Source organism: Arachis hypogaea, chromosome 1 (genome assembly GCF_003086295.3).
Source record: "Arachis hypogaea cultivar Tifrunner chromosome 1, arahy.Tifrunner.gnm2.J5K5, whole genome shotgun sequence".
NCBI classification, from domain to species: domain Eukaryota; kingdom Viridiplantae; phylum Streptophyta; class Magnoliopsida; order Fabales; family Fabaceae; genus Arachis; species Arachis hypogaea.
In genome coordinates, this window is record NC_092036.1 from 1743943 (window position 1) to 1767248 (window position 23306).

The 23306-nt window shown below is 30.3% G+C and overlaps 2 protein-coding genes across 2 annotated transcripts; one reads left to right on the forward strand and one right to left on the reverse strand.

Annotated features, from left to right (window-relative positions):
- Positions 1 to 2062: 2062 nt before the first annotated feature.
- Positions 2063 to 8468, forward strand: LOC112789681 (uncharacterized). Its single transcript, XM_025831688.3, has 11 exons — positions 2063 to 2414; positions 2841 to 3979; positions 4067 to 4156; positions 4246 to 4710; positions 5757 to 5871; positions 5954 to 6121; positions 6267 to 6544; positions 6666 to 6756; positions 6833 to 6885; positions 6970 to 7053; positions 7142 to 8468. Exons 1-10 carry the CDS (start codon positions 2225 to 2227, stop codon positions 7036 to 7038), a joined length of 2658 nt encoding a protein of 885 aa, XP_025687473.1. The 5' UTR covers positions 2063 to 2224; the 3' UTR covers positions 7039 to 7053; positions 7142 to 8468.
- Positions 8469 to 11001: 2533 nt separating this feature from the next.
- Positions 11002 to 21733, reverse strand: LOC112789687 (kinesin-like protein KIN-7H). Its single transcript, XM_072235050.1, has 13 exons — positions 21386 to 21733; positions 21191 to 21280; positions 20315 to 20415; positions 20116 to 20232; positions 19378 to 19459; positions 19170 to 19237; positions 18361 to 18426; positions 18128 to 18252; positions 16962 to 17301; positions 15777 to 15881; positions 13916 to 14752; positions 12671 to 12912; positions 11002 to 11699 (listed from the first exon to the last, which is right to left on the reverse strand). The coding sequence occupies exons 1-13, from the start codon at positions 21603 to 21605 to the stop codon at positions 11375 to 11377; spliced, it is 2718 nt and encodes a 905-aa protein (XP_072091151.1). The 5' UTR covers positions 21606 to 21733; the 3' UTR covers positions 11002 to 11374.
- Between the last annotated feature and the right edge of the window lie 1573 nt (positions 21734 to 23306).

Here is a 23306-nt window from a genome sequence, read left to right on the forward strand (position 1 = left end):
TTGAACCTAAGAAATATCCTAGAGCTTGTTGTTAGACGAAGTAAGCTGTTAGAAAATTATTAATTTTTTAATCTATTTATAGATAATATATATTAATTTTAATTATAAACTAAATTATTTTATATTAAATAATTTATATAATAATAATTTTATTTATTGTCATTAATGTTAAATGTAATAAGTTATTATTACTTTCGATTTGGAATTAAATAAAAATAAAATCAAAGATATTGTTTTATTTGAACTTTAGCATTTAATATGTGTCACACTCAAATATAAATAATAACTTTAGTGTTTTGGTCTCCAACACATCAAAGTCGCTTCTGTAACTCTTTTTTCATAAGAGCAGTTGCAATTCAACCCTATCAAAAATACAGAAGGTTTTAGTTGAGAAGAACTGAAATAGCTCTTCAATCATTTTTATAAGTATAGGTACGTGTTCATTCCTTGGCCCAAATTGATAAAAGTCAGGCTCAATAAGGATAAAGGTCCAACCCAAAAATGGGGTCTCCAACCCATACTTGACCTCTTTGAAGAAGTCGGACATCGCAAAGAAACCAGCTTTACTTAAAGAAAAACTATAAAGAACCATAATAACCTAAATACAACCAAAATAAATATAAAATCAAAGGATACTAAAGATTGGGTTGCCTCCCAACAAGCGTTTCTTTGACGTCATTAACTTGATGGTTGATTATTGTTATGGTGGAGGTTGGTCATAATGCTTCAACTCCTCACCTTTCACTGTGAATTGTCTCCCTGTGTCCTCATGGATTAGCTCAACATGCTCAAGAGAGAGGATCATGTTCACTATATGAGGCAACACTGGATTACGAATTAACACCACTTTCATCCCAGGTGAGAAATCGTTATCTTCTTGTTTCTCCATCCCTTGAGCACTTTTTTCTTGGGAACTTCCTCCTTAGTGGATGACACACACCCAACACCAAACTTAGGTTTGATGTCAAGAAAAATTTTATTGATTTTCATTAAAGGAGACTTGAGCTGCAAACTTGATTAACTCCCTTCAATTTATCCATGAATTTTTTGAATTCCAGTACAGTAGTGCACCTAGCACACTCTCAGACAACCTCTCTGATGTATAAGTCTTTGAACCAGTTGATGAAATTTTTTCAAATGTGTATCACACAATTGCGTAGTTTTATATGTGGCATGACCTTTCTTAGAGCAAGCAATAAACCCTACATTGAAGAGGAGTAGGAAAAAATTTCAGCCAACCACTCACAAAGCAATCAGAATATGAAGCAAAATTATCATGTGTAAAGTAAACATAATATATGCAAGATTAAACTATATCTTCTATTGGTCCGACATAAAGTTCCAACCATGAAAAACCGGCACCAGAAAATTACCTCCACGATGAAAAATCAGTACTACAAAAACATCAACTATCTGAAATTAATCCATAAATAACTATGTGTAAGTTCAACCAACTATACACACAACAGATAACATAGTCACATTTCAAACAATAACGACTCTCCAAAACAGAAACACAAATTTATAAATCAAACACCTTTGTCCTAAACAACCCTTCTTCAAATTCCAACACAATATTTTAAAAGTAATTTTTACACATCAATATACTATTTTTACTAACACTATCAACATGCATACATAATACCTTTAAAATTAGTTCACATATGCATAATCAACTATAAGCACAATGCAACCTTTTTCATCCTTTCTGACACCGATTTCACACTGCAACGATTGCTTTTTTGTGTAGTATAATTTTTGGAAGGAGAAACAAAATGAAAAAAGTTTGATTGTTTGTTTTTATTTTCAGTAATTCTCTGAATGTGACATAAGTGTTATAGATATTACATAAAAAAATTATAATGTGTATGAAATACTTTTAGTAAAATAGCGTTGTTTTAAAGTGGAAGGATGGATATGTTCTATTTAAAAAAAATTTATACCACATATATTTTTGTAACCGTGAAATTAGTACAACAAAAATTACGTTAAATTTTTTTTGTCAAATTCAACGAAATCATTTTAATGAAAAAATATATTTATTCAAATTTTGAAGGGGTTTAGAATGTAAATATATTTTTCAATTATTAGAAACAAAAATATTTGCGAAAAAAAAAAACTTTTCTCTTATTATATTATAGAGACACTGAGGCCTGCTTCACATGTAGATTTAGTTCTTATTCAGTAGAATAGAAAACACCGATCAATTGAGTTATTTATCGTCATGAGGACCCGAAATGCCGATTCCTCTTCCAAATCCACAACCCCAAAGAAGGCACCGCCGGCTAGAAAAGCCGCCGCAAAATCCGCCGGAGAATCCCCTGCAGCAAAGCGCAATTCCACCGTCAAAACGAGGCAGATCAAGAAGAAGGAGGCCTCTTCCGCTTCCAACTCGATTCCCGATCCCAATCCCGGTAACTGTTTTTCCTATTCGTAACTTCCCTCTCCGTTTCCGAGTTCTAAATGAGGGTTTGACAGAACGGATTTCATGTTTAATTCTTTAAACTTAATGTTATTAATAATGTTATTTCATCCTGCTGCTTGATTCCTTTCATGATAATCTCGGAATCATTTTTCGTATCATGATTGTGTCGTAAATTTCATTTTGTTTTGGATTTTCTCTTCTTGTTTTTACTCTGGGTACTTTTTAGCTAATTATCGTTATGCAAATTCAACTTTTGCTTCTTTTTTTTTTTTAATTTTGTTCATGGTGGTTGTATTTTCCATGAGTTGATAGCCGAGAATCCTTGGATGACAATTCAGTCAAACATATCAAATTATCTAGTTTTGCATGTGACTTTTCACCATTTTGTTTCTATTTTTTGTTGATGGTTTGTTAGATGAGCCGAATTCAGATGAGGTTGTTACCACTACACCGTATTCAAAGAGGAAGCCAGGGAGACCAAGAACTAAAGCAGTTGCCACACCTAAGCTGGAGGAAGAACTGAAGGCAGTGGCTGATGAAACTCTAGTTGTGGATAACTCTGGGGATGTGGAGGAAGCGGAAAAGCCTCAAAATGTTGAAGTTGTCGATGCTGATAATATCGATCATGAGAAAGAGGAGCACCAGGAACAAGTTGTTGAATGTGTTGGACAATCTGAAGAGAAGGAACAAAAGTCTATGGAAGTGGATGAAACTGTGAAGGGAAACAATGCAGTGGAGGCTGAAGCGACTGCTTCTCAGGATGCCACTATGTCTTCCAAACAACCTGAGCGAACTCTTGTGGACCTAAATATATCGGTGAATGAAGATGATTCTATGTGTCAAAAGGAGGGAGAGAAAGAAGATGAAGAGTTGAATGAAAGGGACGGTCGGGAAGAGTTGAAGGATCAGGAACAAGAGAAAGGAGATGTAGAGTTGAAAGAACAAGAGGGAGAGAAAGGAGGGGAGGAGCTGAAGGAACAGGAGGCAGTGAATGTAAAGGAAGAACTGAAAGAAGAGGATGGAGATAAAGGAAAGGAAGAAGTCAAAGATGAGGAAGGAGAAACAGCAAAGGAAGAAACAAAGGAAGAGGAAACAAACATTACTGGACACAAAGGATGTTCTAATACTGATAGTGCAGTAATGAAAGACCAGTCGAAGGAAGATTTTAATACTAGAATAGTTGGTGATGAAGTGACAGAGAGCAGTGAAAGGCTGGATTTTGAAGAACATGGTGGGGAGGATATTGAGGAAGATCCTGAGGAAGGTCCATGGGAACCTCCTGAAGAAAATGAGGCGCTCCAAGAGGAGCATAGGGAATTGGAGGCCATTGCAAACCAGCGAAAGAGTAACAAAGAACATGAGATATTTGTTGGAGGGCTTGACCGTGATGCTACAGAGGAAGATCTGAGAAAAGTTTTTAAGAGGATTGGGGAGGTAGTTGATGTCAGGTTGCATAAGAATTCATCAACAAATAAAAATAAGGGCTATGCATTTGTGAGGTTTGCTAATAAGGAACATGCTAAGAGAGCATTGTCAGAAATGAAGAACCCAGTTGTATGTTTCTCTTCTTATGTGTTATTAATCTAGTGTTGCGCTTTCTTTTCTTTCTATTGTGCTGTTCATCAACCGCAACATTTACAGATACGTGGTAAAAGATGTGGGACTGCACCCAGTGAGGATAACAACACATTATTCTTGGGAAATATTTGCAATACGTGGACGAAAGAAGCTGTAAGTTTGTTGCAGTTTTCTCTTTTGTAAATAGCTAATGTTTACCCTCACTGCCTTGTTTACTCATTCTGTTAATATCCCGGAGGCAGATTAAACAGAAGTTGAAGGATTATGGTATTGATGGGGTTGAAAACATTACACTTGTGCTAGATGCTAAATGTGAAGGATTGAGCCGTGGCTTTGCATTCCTTGAGTTTTCTAGTCATGGTGATGCAATGCTTGCGTACAAGAGGCTTCAAAAGCCTGACGCGATCTTTGGGCATCCTGAGAGAAGTGCCAAGGTAGCCTTTGCTGAGCCTATGCGTGAACCAGACCCAGAGATAATGGCACAGGTTAAATCTGTGTTTATTAATGGTCTTCCTCCTCACTGGGAAGAAGATCACATCAGGGAGATGCTTAAATCTTATGGTGAAATTGTAAGAATTGTACTGGCAAGGAATATATCTACAGCCAAGAGGAAGGATTATGGATTTGTTGATTTCTCAACACATGAAGCTGCTGTTGCATGTGTTGAAGCTGTAAATAAGTCTGAATTGGGTGATGGGGCATCAAAGGTATCATTTAATTTGTTTACTTGACCATATTTGTTGCACTTTATAGAATTAATTTATTATGTCCCTTGTTTTCCCTTTCCTCTATCATATTTTAAAGAACTTTGAGAAGTATGGGATTGAGAAGAAACCTATATTTTCCTAATTGCATTACTTTTAAATTGAGAGAGTTTAGAAGAAAATGCCCTTTGATTGAGCTACATCCTTCCCACTTCCCATTTCTCTATTTTTTCTTTTTCTCCCTTTTATTTAAGGTGAATGGGAAAAGAAAGGAGGACCAAGCAGCAGAGGTATAAAAAGGAATCAGTGGAATCAGAAAAGAGTTTGGCCTTGAGATTGGGCCCACTATTTCATATGTAACTTCTGAATTGTCTTTTGGTGAGTGGCGAGAATGAGACTCAGGGATGATACAAGGAGAATATTTGGTGGAGAGTGGGTACTGTGAGATAGTCTAGACTTGGATTCGGAATTTTCGGATATATGAGGCACTCAATCTAAATTCGTATTTCATAGACAATCCGGATATATTGGATCTGTTCGCATTTCGTTTTTATTTATTTTCAAGATTTTGCAACGGAAAAAAAAAAAGTGAAAATAGTGGAGACAGTCAATTTCTTGTTTCTCTTTTATTTTATATTTTCATTTTTCACTATTTCCTTTACACAATCCTAAAAATGGGAAATATAGGGGGGAAAAATAGGAATCAAAGAGACTCCCACTTTTATTAATTTCTGTATTCACGTGAATGATTTGTCTAATTCAAGTTTTCACTTGAAAAGATCTAGTGTGATCACTTGTCACACAATCTCTTGTATAACATGTTCTGGTCATTTGACTTTGACAACTGAAAGCATTAAATTGAGAGAATTCCTTTTCATTCCTTTTCATTTTCCTGAAACCAGAGACTATTATAATATTGATACCATCCGGGAATCTGAGAATTCAAAGATCTTTTTAATTTAGTTCTGATGGCACCTATTTTATTTGCTTTTAAAATCCTGGACTTGATTTGTTTGTTAATTGTTCTTTTTATTCAATGTGCTTTTTAGATAAAAGTGAGAGCTAGGCTATCAAATCCGGTGCCTAAAACACAAGCTGTAAAAGGTGGCATTTGTGGTGGGTTCCGAATAGGTCATGGAAGGAGTGGAGCCTTTGCAAGATCTGGTAAGAGAATTATTTTATTTCAATTAAATTTGTTCTTTGTTTACCAGACATCATTTTGCATATCTAATTAGATTTTCAACAGGAAGGGGTTATGGACGGGGAAGGCAGCCCTTCAACAGCTGGGGAAATATTAACAGGGGTAGGGGTGTCTATCATGGTGGACCCAGGCAAATAGGGAGAATGGATTTCCGGGATGACCTTGACTTTAATATGTATCCAGATTACCATCATAGGCAATTTGGTCCTGAAGGTCATTTGTTTAGATTCTAGTTAAATTCTTTGTGAAGCTACTTTTGCCATATTATTGTTTGTATGAAGTGTTATTATTTTTGTTTTTTAAAAAGAAATTGGTGAAAAAACGGAAGCTATATTAAATTTTTACTATATTATAGCAGGAGCTATGAGGGGTGGACATTACCCAAGTAACAGAGGTGCTGCATTTGCTGGTCCTGGTCCACCTAGACCTTATCATGATAGAGCATGGGGTAACATCCCTGCAGAAGGCCCGAGTGAGCCTTTTCCTTTAAGGAGGCCATATTCCCCAGGCGGACAGTTCAACAGGCCATTTTCACCGGGTGGACAGTTCAACAGGCCATTTATGGGAAGGCATTTTGATGATCCGTATTTTTATGATGACAATGTGCATGGGATGAAACGCCCATTTTATATGACTGTAAAGATTCTTTTACTATAAACTTTTCTTTTGTTTGTATTTCCATGCATAGTTTGTTTTTTACTTGTCATACAATTTGAAAATACTAATTAATTTGAAATTGTACCTCCTGTTGTGTTAGGACCCTGAACCTGATTATATGGGAGCTAATAGACTTCGCCCACGATTGGATTATGCAGATCCATCTTTATTTCACGAAAACCGTCACAATGGTCTAAACTTTCTTTCTCCTGCTCCTACATACTCGTTATTGTGTTTATTGGCTTGATTTCAATTTTTGATATACAGATTCTTATGGAGCTGGCAGCAGACAGTACCCTCCTGATTATTATGGTTCTGATGTATGTGAACATTCTTCATCGTATTTTATTCTATATAGAATTTAATCACAATATTAGTGATGCATTATGATATTCATGTTGCAGTATGGTAGAGGGCCATATTCGTCTTTTTATGGAGGTGATAGCTCACATGGGCATGGATACTACTATTAATATGAAGAACCATTGGTAAGTATTAGTTTCTAGAATTTATTAAAACTTGACACAGTGAATCCTCTTTGCTAATAATATTTTGTGGAAATTTAATAATGTTTAGGTGGATCTTGATTGTGAGATGGACATCTTCAACTCTGAGGATGCAGCTTGAGCATACAATTTTGAAGTTGCATATTTATTTAATTCTGCTTTTATTAATTGGTTCCCTTTATATCTATCTATATATCTATATATGTATATATATTGTTACCTGATAGGTGGCATAGACTAAGTGATTTAACGTGTCTGGGGTAGGTTAAATCTCAAATCTTGGAATAAGGATTGGTATGGTTGTGTGGACTGGACTAGATATCCATAGTTTACAAAGGTATGATGACATTGAGGATGCATTTGAGGATTCCTTGTTGAGTGACCAACATATTATGATTCATCAAGTTGATTGTAACACAAAATATTCCTTATAGGAGTATGGGATACAAAATATTTCAGGTGATGGATTTATCATTTTATAAATGGTTAGATGGCTTTGATATTTGGATATGCTTATGGAGGCTCTTGTGATCCTAATAAAGGTTGTAGAGTGTTAAATTTCCTTTCTCAATTTCATGATAAGGTGCCATATTATTAAATCTAGATTCACCCCTACCTTTGGATTTCTTTTGATCGAGGGGGTCCGTCAAACTATAAGTTGATATACATAGTAAGCAGCCTTTAGATGGAAATGCCATTTATTGAAATATGTGCAAGATTAGACTATGGACTATGTATTAACAGGTTGACCTTCATTTGAATGATGATATTCATGGATGATATTATGGAGAAAACAGTTTATTTGTTTGGTTCCTTATAATATTAAAGTCATTGCTAAGTTGAGTGTCCTTGAGGGGTGGTCTTCAAGCTTTTGAATTTTTTTTTCCTTGGTCTGTAGAATTGACACCGGATGAAAATAAATCATCGCTGATTCAGTAAAGGTTATTGAGGTTGCTTCTTTCTGGAGTTTTATAGAATCTCTTTTTTGTAGTGGATAAGTGGTAAGTGGTGAAAGGAGAACACTATCTGAACTAGTATGGACCCTTCTTTGATCAGAGAGAATTTAATGATTTGGCTGTAAAATCCTCAATGGATTGCGTAGTATCATTAGTTCATTGGTAGGATTTGATTAAAGAGTGCAATGGTAAACCAGAGCTCCCGAATGTGTAATATGTTATAGCACCTTAAAATTTTCATTAGGTGCGGATACGATAGCATCTTGATCTGGGTTTAGGGTTTAGAATTTATGATTTTTTTTTTTGGGGGCTTTTGTGGAATAAATTAGGCTATATACATTAGTGATGGCAGTAGGCAACTTTGTTTTATTATTGTATTTTAACCTACGTGTGTATATTTTGAATTCCTTGGTGTCAAATTGATGACTTCTGCATTCTTCACTGCTGTGTTTTCTTCGCTTTCCCTGGGATTCCTTTGCATCCAGGAAAATGGGTTTGTCTCATCACCTTATGCATTGATGGTATAGGGTATTAATAAAATTTTCTGTTTTATATATTTGTTTATTATTTATTGTGTTTCATGATAGTAGGGTAGCGTTTTAAGTTTTCTTGGGGTGTAGAATATGCATTGAGGATGCAAAACTCATTTGGTTTGTTTGTTTGTTTTTTTTTTATTTCAATTTTTTGTTGGATATTATGAAGGGAAAAAAAATAAACTAAAATTTTATTTTTCTGTTTTTACTTTATATTTTTTATTCACAAAATTAAAAAAAATACTTAAAATAAAAACAAAAAAAAAATGCAAATCAAACGCATTTGCAATCTCTCCAACCTGCATTTATGCTACATTGATTTACTGGTAATATAACTATTATGTTTTGTTTGGACTGATGTTTTGAAATATATTAATTTCTTATGTTTTGAACAATTTCTTTTATTTGTAAAATGGTGATTTTTATTTAGATGTTAAACATAAAAAGTTTGATGATAATTAATTCATTAAAATATTTTAAAATGTATATTTTTCAAGGTAATGTGTTGCTAGCTTAAAATAAAAGGATTCTTTTAATGAATTTTGTTTCCCTAAAAAAGAGTTATATCCAAATCCTTTAATAATTTTATAAGAGTATATTTTCTCAACCAAAAAATAAAAAATCAATTTAGACGTAAACTGCAATATAATAGTAGACTACAATTGAATAAACCATTAAAAAATATTTCGAAAGCTTTGTATTTGTTTCTCTAGACTGCGCAGCGCCATAAAGATATGGCAAAATATTTGATGGAGCTATCAATGGACTGTCAAGAATAATTTAAGTTGTCTCAAATAATATTTTCGTATTTCTGATTTTGTTACCATCTCTGCTTGTTAAACTTACAAATTTTCTCCAAATTAATCATTAAATCAGTTTAATGACTTTAATCTCCCCCGAAGTAATCACAATCCCAGACTGATCCTTGCGAGTGATTCCCTGTGCTTCCTCCGTTGTTGCTTTCTCCTCTCTCTGCACCTCAACCATGAAGCTCCGAAGGTGTGACGCTGTCATGAGCCCGTTCTCAGAGCACTGCTCGAACAGGTAACAAGTTCCTTACCTCCGGCAGCGTCTCAAAAACTTGAAGCAACCCCAGCAATAGAAGCAAACTTCTCTTCAGTTCTCTCTCTCTCTCTCTCTCCACTGAGTTTTAGTTTCAGTTTTATTTATGGATTATATTGTGACATAATAATAAGCGGGTGTTTTTCGTGTGTGAGCTTTGTATTTCAGTGTTTGAGGATAAGTGCGTGAACATACCTTGTTTTTGAAGTAATGGAGACATAGAAGAGAAGAGGATAAACCGTCTGAGAGTGATTATTAAACTGCTCTGATGATTAATCTGAGAAAAAATGGTAAATTTATTAAGTAGAAATGGTGCCAAAATCAGAAATAAAACAAAATTATAGTTTGAGATAGAATTTTTGTTATTTTTAACAGCTAGAACAGCTCCATCAATGGAGCTGTCCATGAAGCTCCATAGAATAGTTTGTCTAAGGATAAGGCAGTAGGATTACACTTTGTGAGTTGTAATGGGAGGTCGTTTATAATTTTATTGAGTAAAAGTGTCATTTTGTCCTTAAGGTTTAGGTAAGTCTTAAAGTTGAGTAAAAATCTTGAATTCATAATGGTGAAGTAATTAATTTTGTTGAATTTCACTTTTATTTTAGTTGATTTTGTATTATTTTAAGAGTATTGTATCATTTTTTTTCTAATATTTTTGTCTTGTTTAAATCTCTAACATTTTAAAATTGTATTAATGTTGTCCTATCGTCAACTTTGTTAACATATTACTAATGACAGACTAATATTGAGATAATTTTAAAACGTTAAAAATTTAAATAAGATAATTTAAATGTTAGAATAATTTTGAGACTTACTCCAAAATATTAAAAATAGAATGATATTTTACTCTAATTTTATTGTATGTGTATTGACTATTGAGAGGAAGAGAGAGCTTTATTATTTTTTTTTTAACAAAGAATTTTATTATTTAAAATGTATATTTTCTTTCGACTCATTTTTACTTTATATGTTGCAATACTGAAATATAAATTTAGCATATGATTATATTTTCTTCTCGTTATCTTTCAACAGAACTAGTCATTAGGCAACAAAAGCTAAATTACTTACGTCAATTATTTTAATTCTAATACTAATCCACTATTCGTCAATTAGCATATCAATTAAGGTACGAGTTGCCCACAATTTCTTATAACAAAAATGTTATGTGTAAATAAAAAATTAATCATAAAATTAGTCATTATGTATTTGTGTATAAATATATATTATTTAATTTATTTTTAATGTATATTTATTTGTTTCATTGTGAAAAGATTTATTTTGTTTAACTTAATATAAAATAATTATATTGTTAAATTTGATCAAATATGAAAATTAAAAATAAATAAATTAACTCAATAAAAAATAATAAATAGTAATAATTAACATAATAATACTTTTATTTTCTAAAAAAATAAATATTTATATTTATATACATAAAAGGAAAACATATCTCCTAAAAAAAATTAGGCAAGGCCATCCTATTAAGTTAGTGATTGGCATCAAGATTGCTCAACTTTGCAAAATATAGCTGATGAAAGTTACTTGGATCAACAAAAGTGAACTAGTATTTGGGTAAGGTGGAAACTCAGGTGCAGCCGACTTCACGTGAAGTTAATAACTAAAAATGGTTAGATGATTTGACTAAATTTTTACCTAACGGCTCAACTATCAACTTCACGTGAAGTCGACTGCACATAAGTTTTCACTTTCGGATAAAGTTCATCCCTATTAATATCCTTAATTCGCGAAACTTCACAAAATACGTTTTTTCATTGTGGCAGTCCAAGCAAAAGATTTCTTAGGTTTGCGTCTGGGGGCGAAGTTGAGACCAAACATCTCCTTGTAAGCTTGATCTGGCTCCACTGTTCCAACCAACCTTGTAACAATGGCGGCACTCTCTCTAACACGATCCATGTCTTCTGTGTCCGACCATAATAGGTTCGCCAATTGCAACCTCCTATGCTTTGAATGCCTATCAATACGCCATTCCACATACAGCTTGTTTCTCTCAGATTTTGGTAGCTTCTTGTGCATCTTCTTGCTCAACATTTGTCTCTCTTTCTTAAGATATTTTGCGCTATTTGCAAACGAAAACACATCACGTCATCAATCTTATCTTACAAAGTCATGAATCTAAAGGTATCAATTTAGTACTCCAAATGATTATGGATGAGTTTAGCTTGCCTTTTAGAAAATGTAAAGCTAATTTTTTTTTTAAAATAGAAATTTTTTTTTTCAAAAAGCTAATACCAAAGAGACAAAAAAAAAAAACAGAACTTGATATTTTTGGCTAATATTTTTTTGTTACTAAACATTTTCGTTTTTTGAAATACAAAGTACACATTTAAAATATATTTATATATAAATACATATGGTGTTTAATTCATTTTAAATGTGTATTTTGTATTTCAATATGTAATCTATACAGATAGTTGATATAGTGACTAATTTTTTATATACATCTAATATAGTTGTATTGATAAACAAAAATATTAAGTGTGCATTAAAATCAGCCACTAACAAATTTGTGTATAGATACATGTATAATTTAATTTATTTAATATATATTTTGTATATTAATGGATATTCTACATTAGTGACTAATTTTAGTGGTTAATTTTAATATAATCCTATTATGATATAAAACATATATGCATGCATACTTACCTTGAATAAGAGGAAAATATACTTGTATAGAATATATATTGAAATACAAAATACACATTTAAAATATATTTGTATATAAATGCGTGTGGTATTTAATTTATTTTAAATGTGTATTTTGTATTTTAATATGTAATCTATACAAATAATTGATATAATGACTAATTTTTTTATATATATCTAACATTGTTGTACTGATAAACAAAAATATTAAGTATACATCAAAATCAGCCACTAATAAATTTATATATAAATATATGTATAGTTTAATTTATTTAATATGTATTTTGTATATTAATGAATATTCTACATTAATAACCAATTTTAGTGGTTAATTTAATGTGTCATGATTGCTTAATAAATCATATATACATGCATACTTACCTTGAATCAGGGGAAAACGTTTGTTTTAGATAAGACAACCTTCTAAGCTCTACCTCCATATAGATAGAATCTAATGGATCCCCTTTGAAGAGAAGGAAGAAGTAACTCCTATGAACTAATGAAACATTACATACATTCCAGAGTTCAACAATCTCTCTTTGTAGCCTCTTAAATTCTGAAGGCCAGTTTGAATTTTTTTCATCTTCAGATTGCTTTGAGCCCAAGGCAACATCTTTGGATTCCTGTATGCAAATAAAACAAGTTAAAGAATGGTCTTTTTGTTAAGAGAGGTGTATATAATGTATATTTATACACTTAATTATATATCTTTTTTTTTGTATATATAATTGTTTTGTAATGTAATATTAGCAATTAAATCATCTTTATCTAGCAGTCTCAAAAGGAAGTATAAATTGGAAGTTCTAAGTTGAAAACTATCAAAGATGAAACAATTAAAGGTAGCGAAAACAAGAGACTGTTAAAGTTGTCAAATTTGACAAATCAGACTTAATTTGGATAAAATTACCATGATAACTCATGTTTTCTCAGATACAACTACTGCAAGTTGCATTGCTTCATCACCAAGTCATGTTTAAATTAATATTTTATTCACAAAGTGTTGCCTATGTAGTAAAGGCATGTATATGTGTCTGTAATGTGGTAGCTTCCATGAATGAAAATGCTTATGATGAAAAGCTTCTTGTCTTTTTTTATTTTTTTGTGAGTGCTAGTGAATTTGAGGGAAAAATATGATAGTGTCATTTATGTGAGTAATCTTAGATCAATTAATTGTGGGTGTTAATAACTTAAGTGCAGTTTGCAATGATAGTTGTTTAAATAATATTATTAATTTTTTAATATATGCATAACACTTACATCTTTAGAAAAAACACAAATTCGCCAAATAAATCTTTAGAGATTTACTAATATTTATATATTTTTTTCTCTATATCAGTAGAATTGCATAACAAATCTAAATTTTTAGTAGTACGAAGAAAATTTCATGTTCTAAACTATTTAATCTGTGATGTTAATGGTTTCACGAACGAAAAAAAGAGAAAAAGAGTGAAAGTTGAGAAAAAGAAAGAAAAATTGGTTCTTCTCATACTTAATAATTTCCAATAAATAAAAAACAAAAAGTAAAAAACTTGATATACTTGTTATGTATTTCTATTATAATTAATTATCATCAATGGAAATAAGACCAATATTAAGCTAGATAGTTATAAGAATGGAGAAGCATACCTGTAGATTATTATTAGAACTTCCAAGATCTATCTTTTCCTTTAGTTCTGAAACTAAAGAACCATTGGCATCAATGTCCTTAAAAGTAACCCTTCTCACATGTTCTGGAGTAGTAATGGAAGCACTTTCCGGTGGATTCCCATCGCAAAAAGGCGAAGCTCGTTCGGCATCAGCATCATAGTTCAGTGTATGCGACCTACTTGGGAATCCCACAGGTCTCTCTTTTCCCATTCCCACCACCATTGGAGTTCCATATCGAGCTATATCTTCCTCGTCGAACCAATCCGGAGAAGGATCCCTCATAATGCTTGCTTTACAACTTGTGCTTCTCGTCATTTTCGCATACCCTGGCCTCGGTGATGGAGATAACTTGTTCCGCAAGGGAAGAGGAATAAAATCTTTCTTTTTCTTTAATTCAAAATATGCATTATTCTCCTCGTGTGTAAAGTCAACTCCTTCAGTCAACTTTTTCCCTCCCAATCTAATTGTATTTGCCTCGGGAGACGAGGCACTAGAGTCTGAGATTGTGCCTTCAGAGTCAATAATGCATTTTGTTTTTTGCTTAGTGTTGTTTTGATTTGAATCAACATGATGATCAGGAGTTAAAATTGGTAATATCAAGGGAGAAATTCTGAGGGGAAGATGCTTTTCCAAGTCGGGGAGTTGGAAAAAGTTGTCATCAGAACTGAAACTATTTCCGTCTGAATACAAAGAATTTTCAAAATATTTTATCTTATTAAAACTGTTCAAACTAAATAGATTTGGTCCGTCTTGTTGGTTTTCGAAGTCCCACGACCTTCCCACGCGCGATCTGGGATACCGAATATCCGAGCCCTCCTGCAGGTTTTTGATGAATAATTAGAGTTAAATATGAATAAGAAAAAAAATTTATATTTCTATGTTTTCTTAATTTTTATCGAATCACTTTAATACCAAGAGTCCAAGAGTAAAAAGTGTAGTGTAGGCATAAAATAGTAGACACTGTTTTTAGTAAGGTGAAAATTGCATGTAATTGTCTTTATACGAAGTTTTTAGTTAGAAATTAGGTGGAAACTCAGATGCAGTCGATTTCACGTGAAGTTGATAGTTGAGAGCAGTTAGATGAAAATTTAGTCAAATTATCTAACGACTCTCAGTTATCAACTTCATGTAAAGTCGACTGCACCTGAGTTTTCACATAGAAATTATTAGATTATAATTTAGTTAAATATGTCAAATTATCTAACAGTTCTAAATTATTAACTTCATATAAAAACAACTATACGTAAGTCTTTAACTTTTTGTATATCCAACCTTGAGTATAAAAAATCAGCCATTGAACCAAGTACTATTATAGTATATATATTGAAATACAAAATATAAAATAAAAATAAATTAAATAATATATATTTATAATAGTATTAGGAGACTAGCACATTTTATGAATTGTAACCATCAATCAGTCATCATTAATATTTTTAATGGTATAAAATTACATATGAAATTATACATTTTTTTCTTGATAATTAAATGTTACCTAAATTTTAATGAAAGTGCTGACTCTCATACACAAATATATAATGATTTATTTGGTAAATAGTTTTTGGTCTATACTCAATACTTTTTATCTATCATCAATATCGAAATATCTATTACTAGGGTATGTTTGGTTTATACATTCATTTTAAATATTAAATTTTAAGGTTTAATGTTGTTAAAATTTTGTAAAAAAAATTGAAAATCTAAATAAAAATAGATAACAAAATTAAATTATTTTCACAAAATTTTAAAACAATAAAATACTAAAAATTAAAAACCGAAAATATTTGTTCAAACAAACAAGCCTTTCATATTTTTGAGTAGGCAAAAGGCATGTGCTTACGGATTCAGAGGAGGACAACTCGTCCCCAACAACTTGAAGCATGTCTTTAATTTGAGATTGAGCAAGATCCCGTTGCATAGTTAGATCTGATATTTCTTTCCTTAACTGCAATTACATAACAAATACTTCATATTCAACTTGCAAATGGAGTATCATATATTGAAATATTTATGGTGAACTTATATTAGAGTATTTGTGTTTAATTTTTTTATCTCACTTTTTCATTTTAAAAATTTTGAAAAATATAAAATAAAGATACAAAAATTTCTTATCATTTTCATTATTTTATCGTACCTATTTTTGCAAAATTTTGAAAATTACAAAATAATGAAAATGGAATTCCTTATTATTATGTTTCTTAGAAGTTTTACTTAGAACGAGGATGTGTCTAAAAATGAGCAATTCTATTGTTTTTTACCGAAAAAAAACCAACAAATTATAAAAGTTTTGAATAAAAATACGTAAAAACTTATATGCAGATATCTTCGTATGAAATTAATAATTAAAAATAATTAGACGACGATTCTAATTACCAACTTCATACGAAGACAATTACATATTAGTCTTTACTAATATACCACGAATATTAATATACTTTGATAAAATAAGAAATTCTATGCTTCCTAAAAAATAAGGGAACTACTTAGATAAAGATGTTAAAAATGTCTTTTTTTTAAAGATGTTTTTTAAAAATTAAAATTTAACACATATAATCAATTAAATTGTGTTATTTTTATTAAAATTAGACCGAACAAATCAGTTTAATTAAAAAATTAATAAATTATATTTTGAACTAGTATAAATTAATATTTTTTATAAAAAATGACTATAATATCTCTATTATAAAAAAATAACTAAAATACTCCTATTTATATATATATTAATTTTGAAAACTCTAGATGCTGATCCTATGACGACAGAGAAGAAAAGGGCTAAAATTTAGAATTCTCAAAATTAATATATATAATAAGAATATTTTAGTTATTTTTTATAGATGTATTGTAATAATTTTTTATAAAAAAATAATATTAATTTAGACCGATTCAAAATTTGATTCACCATTTTTCGGTCAAATTAATTTATTTGACTTAATTTTGATAAAAATAACACGATTTAATCGATTATATGTATTAAATTTTAATTATTAAAAAATATCTTAAAAAAAATGTTTTAGACGTTGGGTACCTTCTCAATTTCAAGGTCTTTTTCTTTGAGCACTTCTACAGAATTAGATTTACGTTGGGATGCCAATGATGATCTCAACTCAGTCTCCAATCTGGTCAACTCTTTTTGCAATTGTTTGACCAATGCTTTATCAGACAAGACTGCGTTGACTTGTGGACTAGTTGAAACTTGACGAGCACAACTTGCAAATAAAAGGGTGTTTCTAGTTTGCTCAGCATGGCTTCTTGCTGGGCTCATGGTGCAGATTATTGCAGTTTTGGCATTCCCTCCTAATGAAGATTGTAGTATGCGAGTTAGCTTTGAGTCTCTGAAAGGAATGTGTCCACCTTTTCCCCCTTTGCTGCAATTCAATTACTTAGTTAACTTTCTTTAAACTATTTTAAGTTGGATACTACTAGATTGTCCTAAATCTGAATGCATTATAATTTTGTGCTCTTAACTTTTTATATAAAAATATTATCAGCATACTAAAATTAATTATTTTATATTTATTTATAAATATATATGTTGTTTAACTTATTTTTAAATGTATATTTAATATTTTAATATATATTTATATTAATGGTTGTTTTTTTAATTATCTTCTTAATTTTTAAATAAAAAAATTTTGAGTTTTTTTATCATTTTAATATTTTTAAAAAAATAACATATATATTTGATTTTTTACTCATTTAAATATTAAAAAATTATTAGAAAGATAAATTAAGATTCTCGATAGTTACTCAATAATAAATTGGTTTCTTACTTTTTCTTTTTATTGAATAGCTAAATTAGTTTTTTAATTTTAAAATTGATCAAATTAGTCTCCCTATAAATTATAAATTAAGTTAATTCTTTTGTTAGTGGTGTTAGTAAAAACCTAATGTAAAATGTTAGGATATGCCATTAGATAAGTTGACATATTAGGAAATAAAGAAAAGGTGTGGGAGAGGCCAAATAATCATCAAAATAAAAATACGAATTAAATTTAATTTTGATGTATTCATAATGTAAAATATTTTATTTTTTAGATGATTATTTACACAATTAATATAAAAAATAATTATTTTTACTGAATTGGTATGTAATTAATACATCAAAATTAAATTCAATAAAAATTCGGTGAGATTAATTGTAACACATTCTAACATTTATGAACTCGAATGAAACAAAATGAGAAAGCTAACCTGAGTTTACGGATACAAGTTCCTAAAGTTAGTAAACTTCGATTTATGTGGCTACCCTCTTTCAACCTTGCACCAGCTGCATGGGTTTGTGATGCACGTTCACTCCCAGCAAGATCAATAAAATTCTGCACCAAATAAAAAATCCAACATTTTCAATTTCTTAATTTCCTTTTTACATAATAAAGTAATTCTCACGTATATATTCTCCTGAAATTTGCATGAATCTTTCCTACCACAGAGGCAGCAAGAGAGCTTGATCTATCGATTACCAAAAAATCACATGGACAGCTTTCAACTGTCTAAGAAAAAAAAAAACAGAACATAAGGTTAAGAAATGTAAGCAATAATGTAAAGAATCATATGGTCTTTTGAACTAATTGTAACTCTTCTTTAAAACTAATTATTTAAAGGTGGAAACTCAGGTGCAATTGACTTCATGTGAAGTTGATATAACCGTTAGATGATTTGACTGATTTGACTAAATTTTCATGTAACGGCTCTCAGGTATCAACTTCACGTGAAGTCGACTTCACCTGAGTTTTTACTTTATTTAAATGTTTTACTCATTTATGAAATATAAGATTAATATGTTCTTTCATATAATAATAATAAAATAATTTATTTTTGAGTTTTTCTTTAAGTAGCTTTTGAAAAGTTGAACCCAAAGAAAATACCTGATCTAATCAAAATTCATTAATATGATTTACTTTTCAAAACCATTTTTGGGAGCTCAAAACACCCTATAAAACATTATAAAAACTATAAAATAAAATAATTTTACTAGTTTATTGTTATAGAAAAACAATAGCATATTGGTAATATAATTCAAATAAATGACACTTAAGTAATCAATTTTAAAAATAGTAGCAATTAAGTAGATAGACTTATATTGAAAACTAAAATACTAAGTGTATATAAAAAATCTAACTACTAAATCAGTCCTCATATATATATTGTTTGATTTGTTTTTAATATTTATTTTATATGTTAGCATGTATTTTATACGAAATTGATTTAATAGTAATTTTCTGTTTATACATACCAGTTTTAGAATTTGATGAGATCTGGAACTTGCTTCATTCAGGGATGTCTCCCCTATCTTCCTCTGAGCTGATAAAAGCAATCAAATTGTATGAGGAATATATTCTACTAAAAAGGAAAAGAAAAAAGACATATAGGAGAAAATAGATGAAGAAAAAGAAAGTAGGAAAACCAATCAAAGCAAGCATATAGTTCAAAACCATCCTTACCTTCACAAAAAGAAAGAAGTTCTTTAAAATGATTCCAGTCACGTAGAGTTGCTTCAGTGAGTTTCTCAACAACTGTCCCTCTCTGCTCAAATATAGTAGTTCTGTTAGTTACTTATTAAAAAATGTTTATTATAATCAAAGGTTTATTATGATATTTTTTGAGATAAAATTATAAACCTTTTTTTTAAGAGTCAAATTGGTGCTTTAATTTAATACGCTCAAGAAAACATATATTATTTAGAAGATGCTCCCATAAAGACGTATAAAAAAGGTATTTTTGTAAAGACATTTATGTTTTGGACGTATTAATAAACTGATTATTTTTTAATTTTTTAACAAATTAGAATAAAATTGATTTTTTTATAACAATAACAATAAACTCAACTCAATTGTTATCAGATCTGGTTGAACCGATCAATTTACATAACCACTGGATCATGATTTTTGTTTTTTTTTTTTAACAAAAATTAGGGATATATTTGTCTTTTTATCAAAAAATTTAAACATGATTCGGTTTAGATTGTGTAAATCGATCGGATCAAATCGGGTCTAATAATTATAATGCGGATAATTGGGTTTATTATTGTTGCTATAATAAACTGATTTTATTTTGATTTATTAAAAAATAAATTATTAACCGATTTAATAAAGATGTCCAATAATATTATAACACGTATAAACGTCTTTATAAAAAGACATTTTTAGTATCTCTATGAAAATGGTTTTCATATTATTTACCTCCGGATCATCAAGAAGTCTAAGAGGCGTAGTATCTGCAGTAAGGAGGTCCCTGACAGATTCATTGTAGATCTCCAACGCTGAAAATTTCAGAACAAATTCCCTTTCTTCCTTTTCCTATAATTAAGGGAACTTAATCCAAATTAAAATAAGGTTTTGAGAAAGAAAGTTAATATATACATTAATTATTATTATTTACCTTCTCTATATGGTTAAAAATGTCTGCTACAGCATATTCAGTTACACCACTCATTGTGTATGTCTTTCCACTGCTTGTTTGTCCATATGCAAATATGCTTGCTAATCAATTAGATAATCACATTAACATGTTAATATGAAATTTTCATGGTTTCCATGCTTATGAAATAGCTAGTAAAGGAAGATTCACACACTGCTGAATCCTATGACAAGCATGCTAGGTATACATAAAAATTCAGATACCAATATAAAATACACGTTGGAATATAAAATATATTTTAAAAATAAATTAAATAATGCATATATTTATACATAAATATATAGTGACTAATTTTTGTGTGTGTATATAATATTTTTGATCCTGTAAAAACTATAATCATATTATATTTATACTAAAATCAGCCATTAAATAAGCTACATGTTAAAATATAAAATATATATTAAAAATGAGTTGAACAACACACATATTTAATTATTTATACACAATATATGATACCAAATTTTGTAATTGATTTTTTGTGTGCACATAATATCATTTGTAATACGGATCTTGCCTTAAATCTTAATTATTAAATATGGAAAAGTCTAGGAGGTCAGCAACTTTTGTGTTTTGTGGCCAGCACTTAACCATCAAAAGAAAAGGGAATGATTTTCTACCATTGAATGTAATCTCACACCATTAAAAATATTATTCATAACCAATTGATGGTTACAAAATACAAAAGTTGCTGCTCTAGCACTCCTCTTACTAATATTGTGAAGGAATTTGTTTTTGTTAATAAGCACCGATTATTGTTTAATACAAAAATGAGAAGGGACAATATTATGTGGTTTTACTGGCAAACAAAAAATTACTAAAGAGGAAATAAGAACTCACAGTTGATGCCTTTGAGAACTGAGAGAGCAACTTCCTTTGCTGCTGTTTCATACACCTGCCTTGTGGGACAATCCGGTCTAAATACTCGGTCTACACCCAAAACATATATAAAGTAAAGTGCAATAATTAATCCTAAAGTTATAAACAACACCACATGGTGAACGAGTTTAGAGGCAAATTCAAGCATGCATGTACCAAATGTATATGATGTTGGATAGAGGGACCTCTCTGAAGCTGAAAGGTTATTATTGTTCCTGGAAACGACGGTGGTGTCATTAATGCATTCCCAATCACACACATCATGTCTACTGATCTCTTTATCGTTCAGAGGCCTCAAACGAACAGAAACAAGAATTCTCTCCTCACGCCCGGCGGCGGCCTCTTGCACTCCCTCCTCCCCTCCAACCAAACCCATTTCTCAAAAGATTTATGATATAGAACTCTTCTAATGAATGGAATTGGCTTTAACTTATAGGGAAAAAAAAAATAATTTTATATTTGGAGATGTCAAATATCACAAGGTCCTAACTTTTGACATTGGAATATGATGCTTTGTGGAGCATGCAAATTTATCAATTTGGAAAAGAAAAAATTACCCATGGTGACAAAGACTGGGGAGTCAAATCATCAAACGAGAAATCCTTCACGGACTTCATGAGTTCATAGATTCAAAGAGGGGAAAATGGCTTGAAGCTGGATTAGTATGAAAAACAAATGAATGGATATAATTTACTTTACTAAAAATCCTAGCATTGCTTTTTGCGGTGCAGTTTCTTAAATTTAGTCCATTGAAGATTGAACACAATCCGGTTAAATACTCCATAAATAGAATAGGAGATCATTCACAAAATAAATATTATGTAAAATTGAATCTAAGAAACAATCCAAAATTGCAAAGTTTCATAATTCATTTAACCTTGGTTAGTATTATACTATTATAGTAAAATAGCAAGTTAACTCTAATTCAACAAAACTCACTTACATAACGCGCGCGTAAAATCATGTCGTTCCTCCTCCAACATTTGTATCTCAGGTTCCTTCTCCTTCTACTATTCCTCTTTCTTCTCCTTCTTCTTTACATTCCTCTTCCTTTATCTTTATATTCCTTCTTCTTTTTCACGTGTTTTATCCTCTTTGACGTTCTTTTTATTACTGCTGTTGTTGGTGTATTTTTTCTCCTTCCCTTTCTATTGATGTTTTATAATATTATGTATTTTTTTAAGAAAGTAAAACAAGAAAGAAAAGATAAATAAAAAAAAGAAGAAGATAATAATGATGATGAAAAAAAAAGCAGTAGAAGATGAAGAGGAAGAGGAAGAGTTTTAAATTATACAGAACTTATCAGTATAAATAGACCAAAAATTTTTAACAATACATATAAATATCTTAGTTTTACACCGAAATTTGCTATAAATACACAAATATTTTCTTCAATGTTGCATTTTTTCTTCTTTTTTTTCTTTATTTCTTTCTTTCTTTTAATTAAATAAATGTAAGTTCATCATTTTCCAAGTAAATTTGCAACATTATGTGCTTCTTCTTCTTCTTTGTTTGATTTTTTTGTTTTTATTCTTGTTAAGAAAGTAAAACAAGAAGAAACTTGAGAAGGTAAAATCGAAAGGAAAAGACGAATAAGAAAAAAAGAACAAGATGATGATGATGATGAAAAAGAAGAAGAAGAAGTAGCAGAAAATAAAGAGGATGAAGACGAAGAGTTTTGAATTATGCAAAACTTATTAATAAAAATACACCGAAAATTCTTAACAATACACATAAATATCTCAGTTTTACACCGAAATTTGCTACAAATACGCAAAATATTTTCTTTGATGCTGCATTTTTTTCTTCTTTTTTCTATTTCTTTTTTTCTTTTAGTTGAATGAATGTAAGTTCATCATCTTCCAAGTAATTTTGTAGTATTATGTGTTTCTTCTTCTTTGTTTGATTTTTTTGTTTTCATTCTTGTTAAGAGAGTAAAATAGGAAGAAACTTGAGAAGATAAAACAAGAAGAAAAAGATGAATAAAAAAAATGATGATGATGATGAAAAAGAAGAAGAAGAAACAACGGATGATGAGGAAGAGGAAGAGGAAGAGTTTTGAATTATGCAAAACTTA

Coding starts and splice junctions, on each gene's coding strand:
- LOC112789681 (XM_025831688.3), top strand. CDS start 2,225: ATGAGGACCCGAAATGCCGATTCCTCTTCCAAATCCACAACCCCAAAG. Junction 3,980..4,066: donor CAGAAATGAAGAACCCAGTT/GTATGTTTCTCT, acceptor CAACATTTACAG/ATACGTGGTAAAAGATGTGG. Junction 6,122..6,266: donor TAGGCAATTTGGTCCTGAAG/GTCATTTGTTTA, acceptor ATATTATAGCAG/GAGCTATGAGGGGTGGACAT.
- LOC112789687 (XM_072235050.1), bottom strand. CDS start 21,605: ATGGGTTTGGTTGGAGGGGAGGAGGGAGTGCAAGAGGCCGCCGCCGGG. Junction 18,427..19,169: donor CTCATCAAATTCTAAAACTG/GTATGTATAAAC, acceptor TTTTTTTCTTAG/ACAGTTGAAAGCTGTCCATG. Junction 17,302..18,127: donor ACTTGTATCCGTAAACTCAG/GTTAGCTTTCTC, acceptor ATTGAATTGCAG/CAAAGGGGGAAAAGGTGGAC.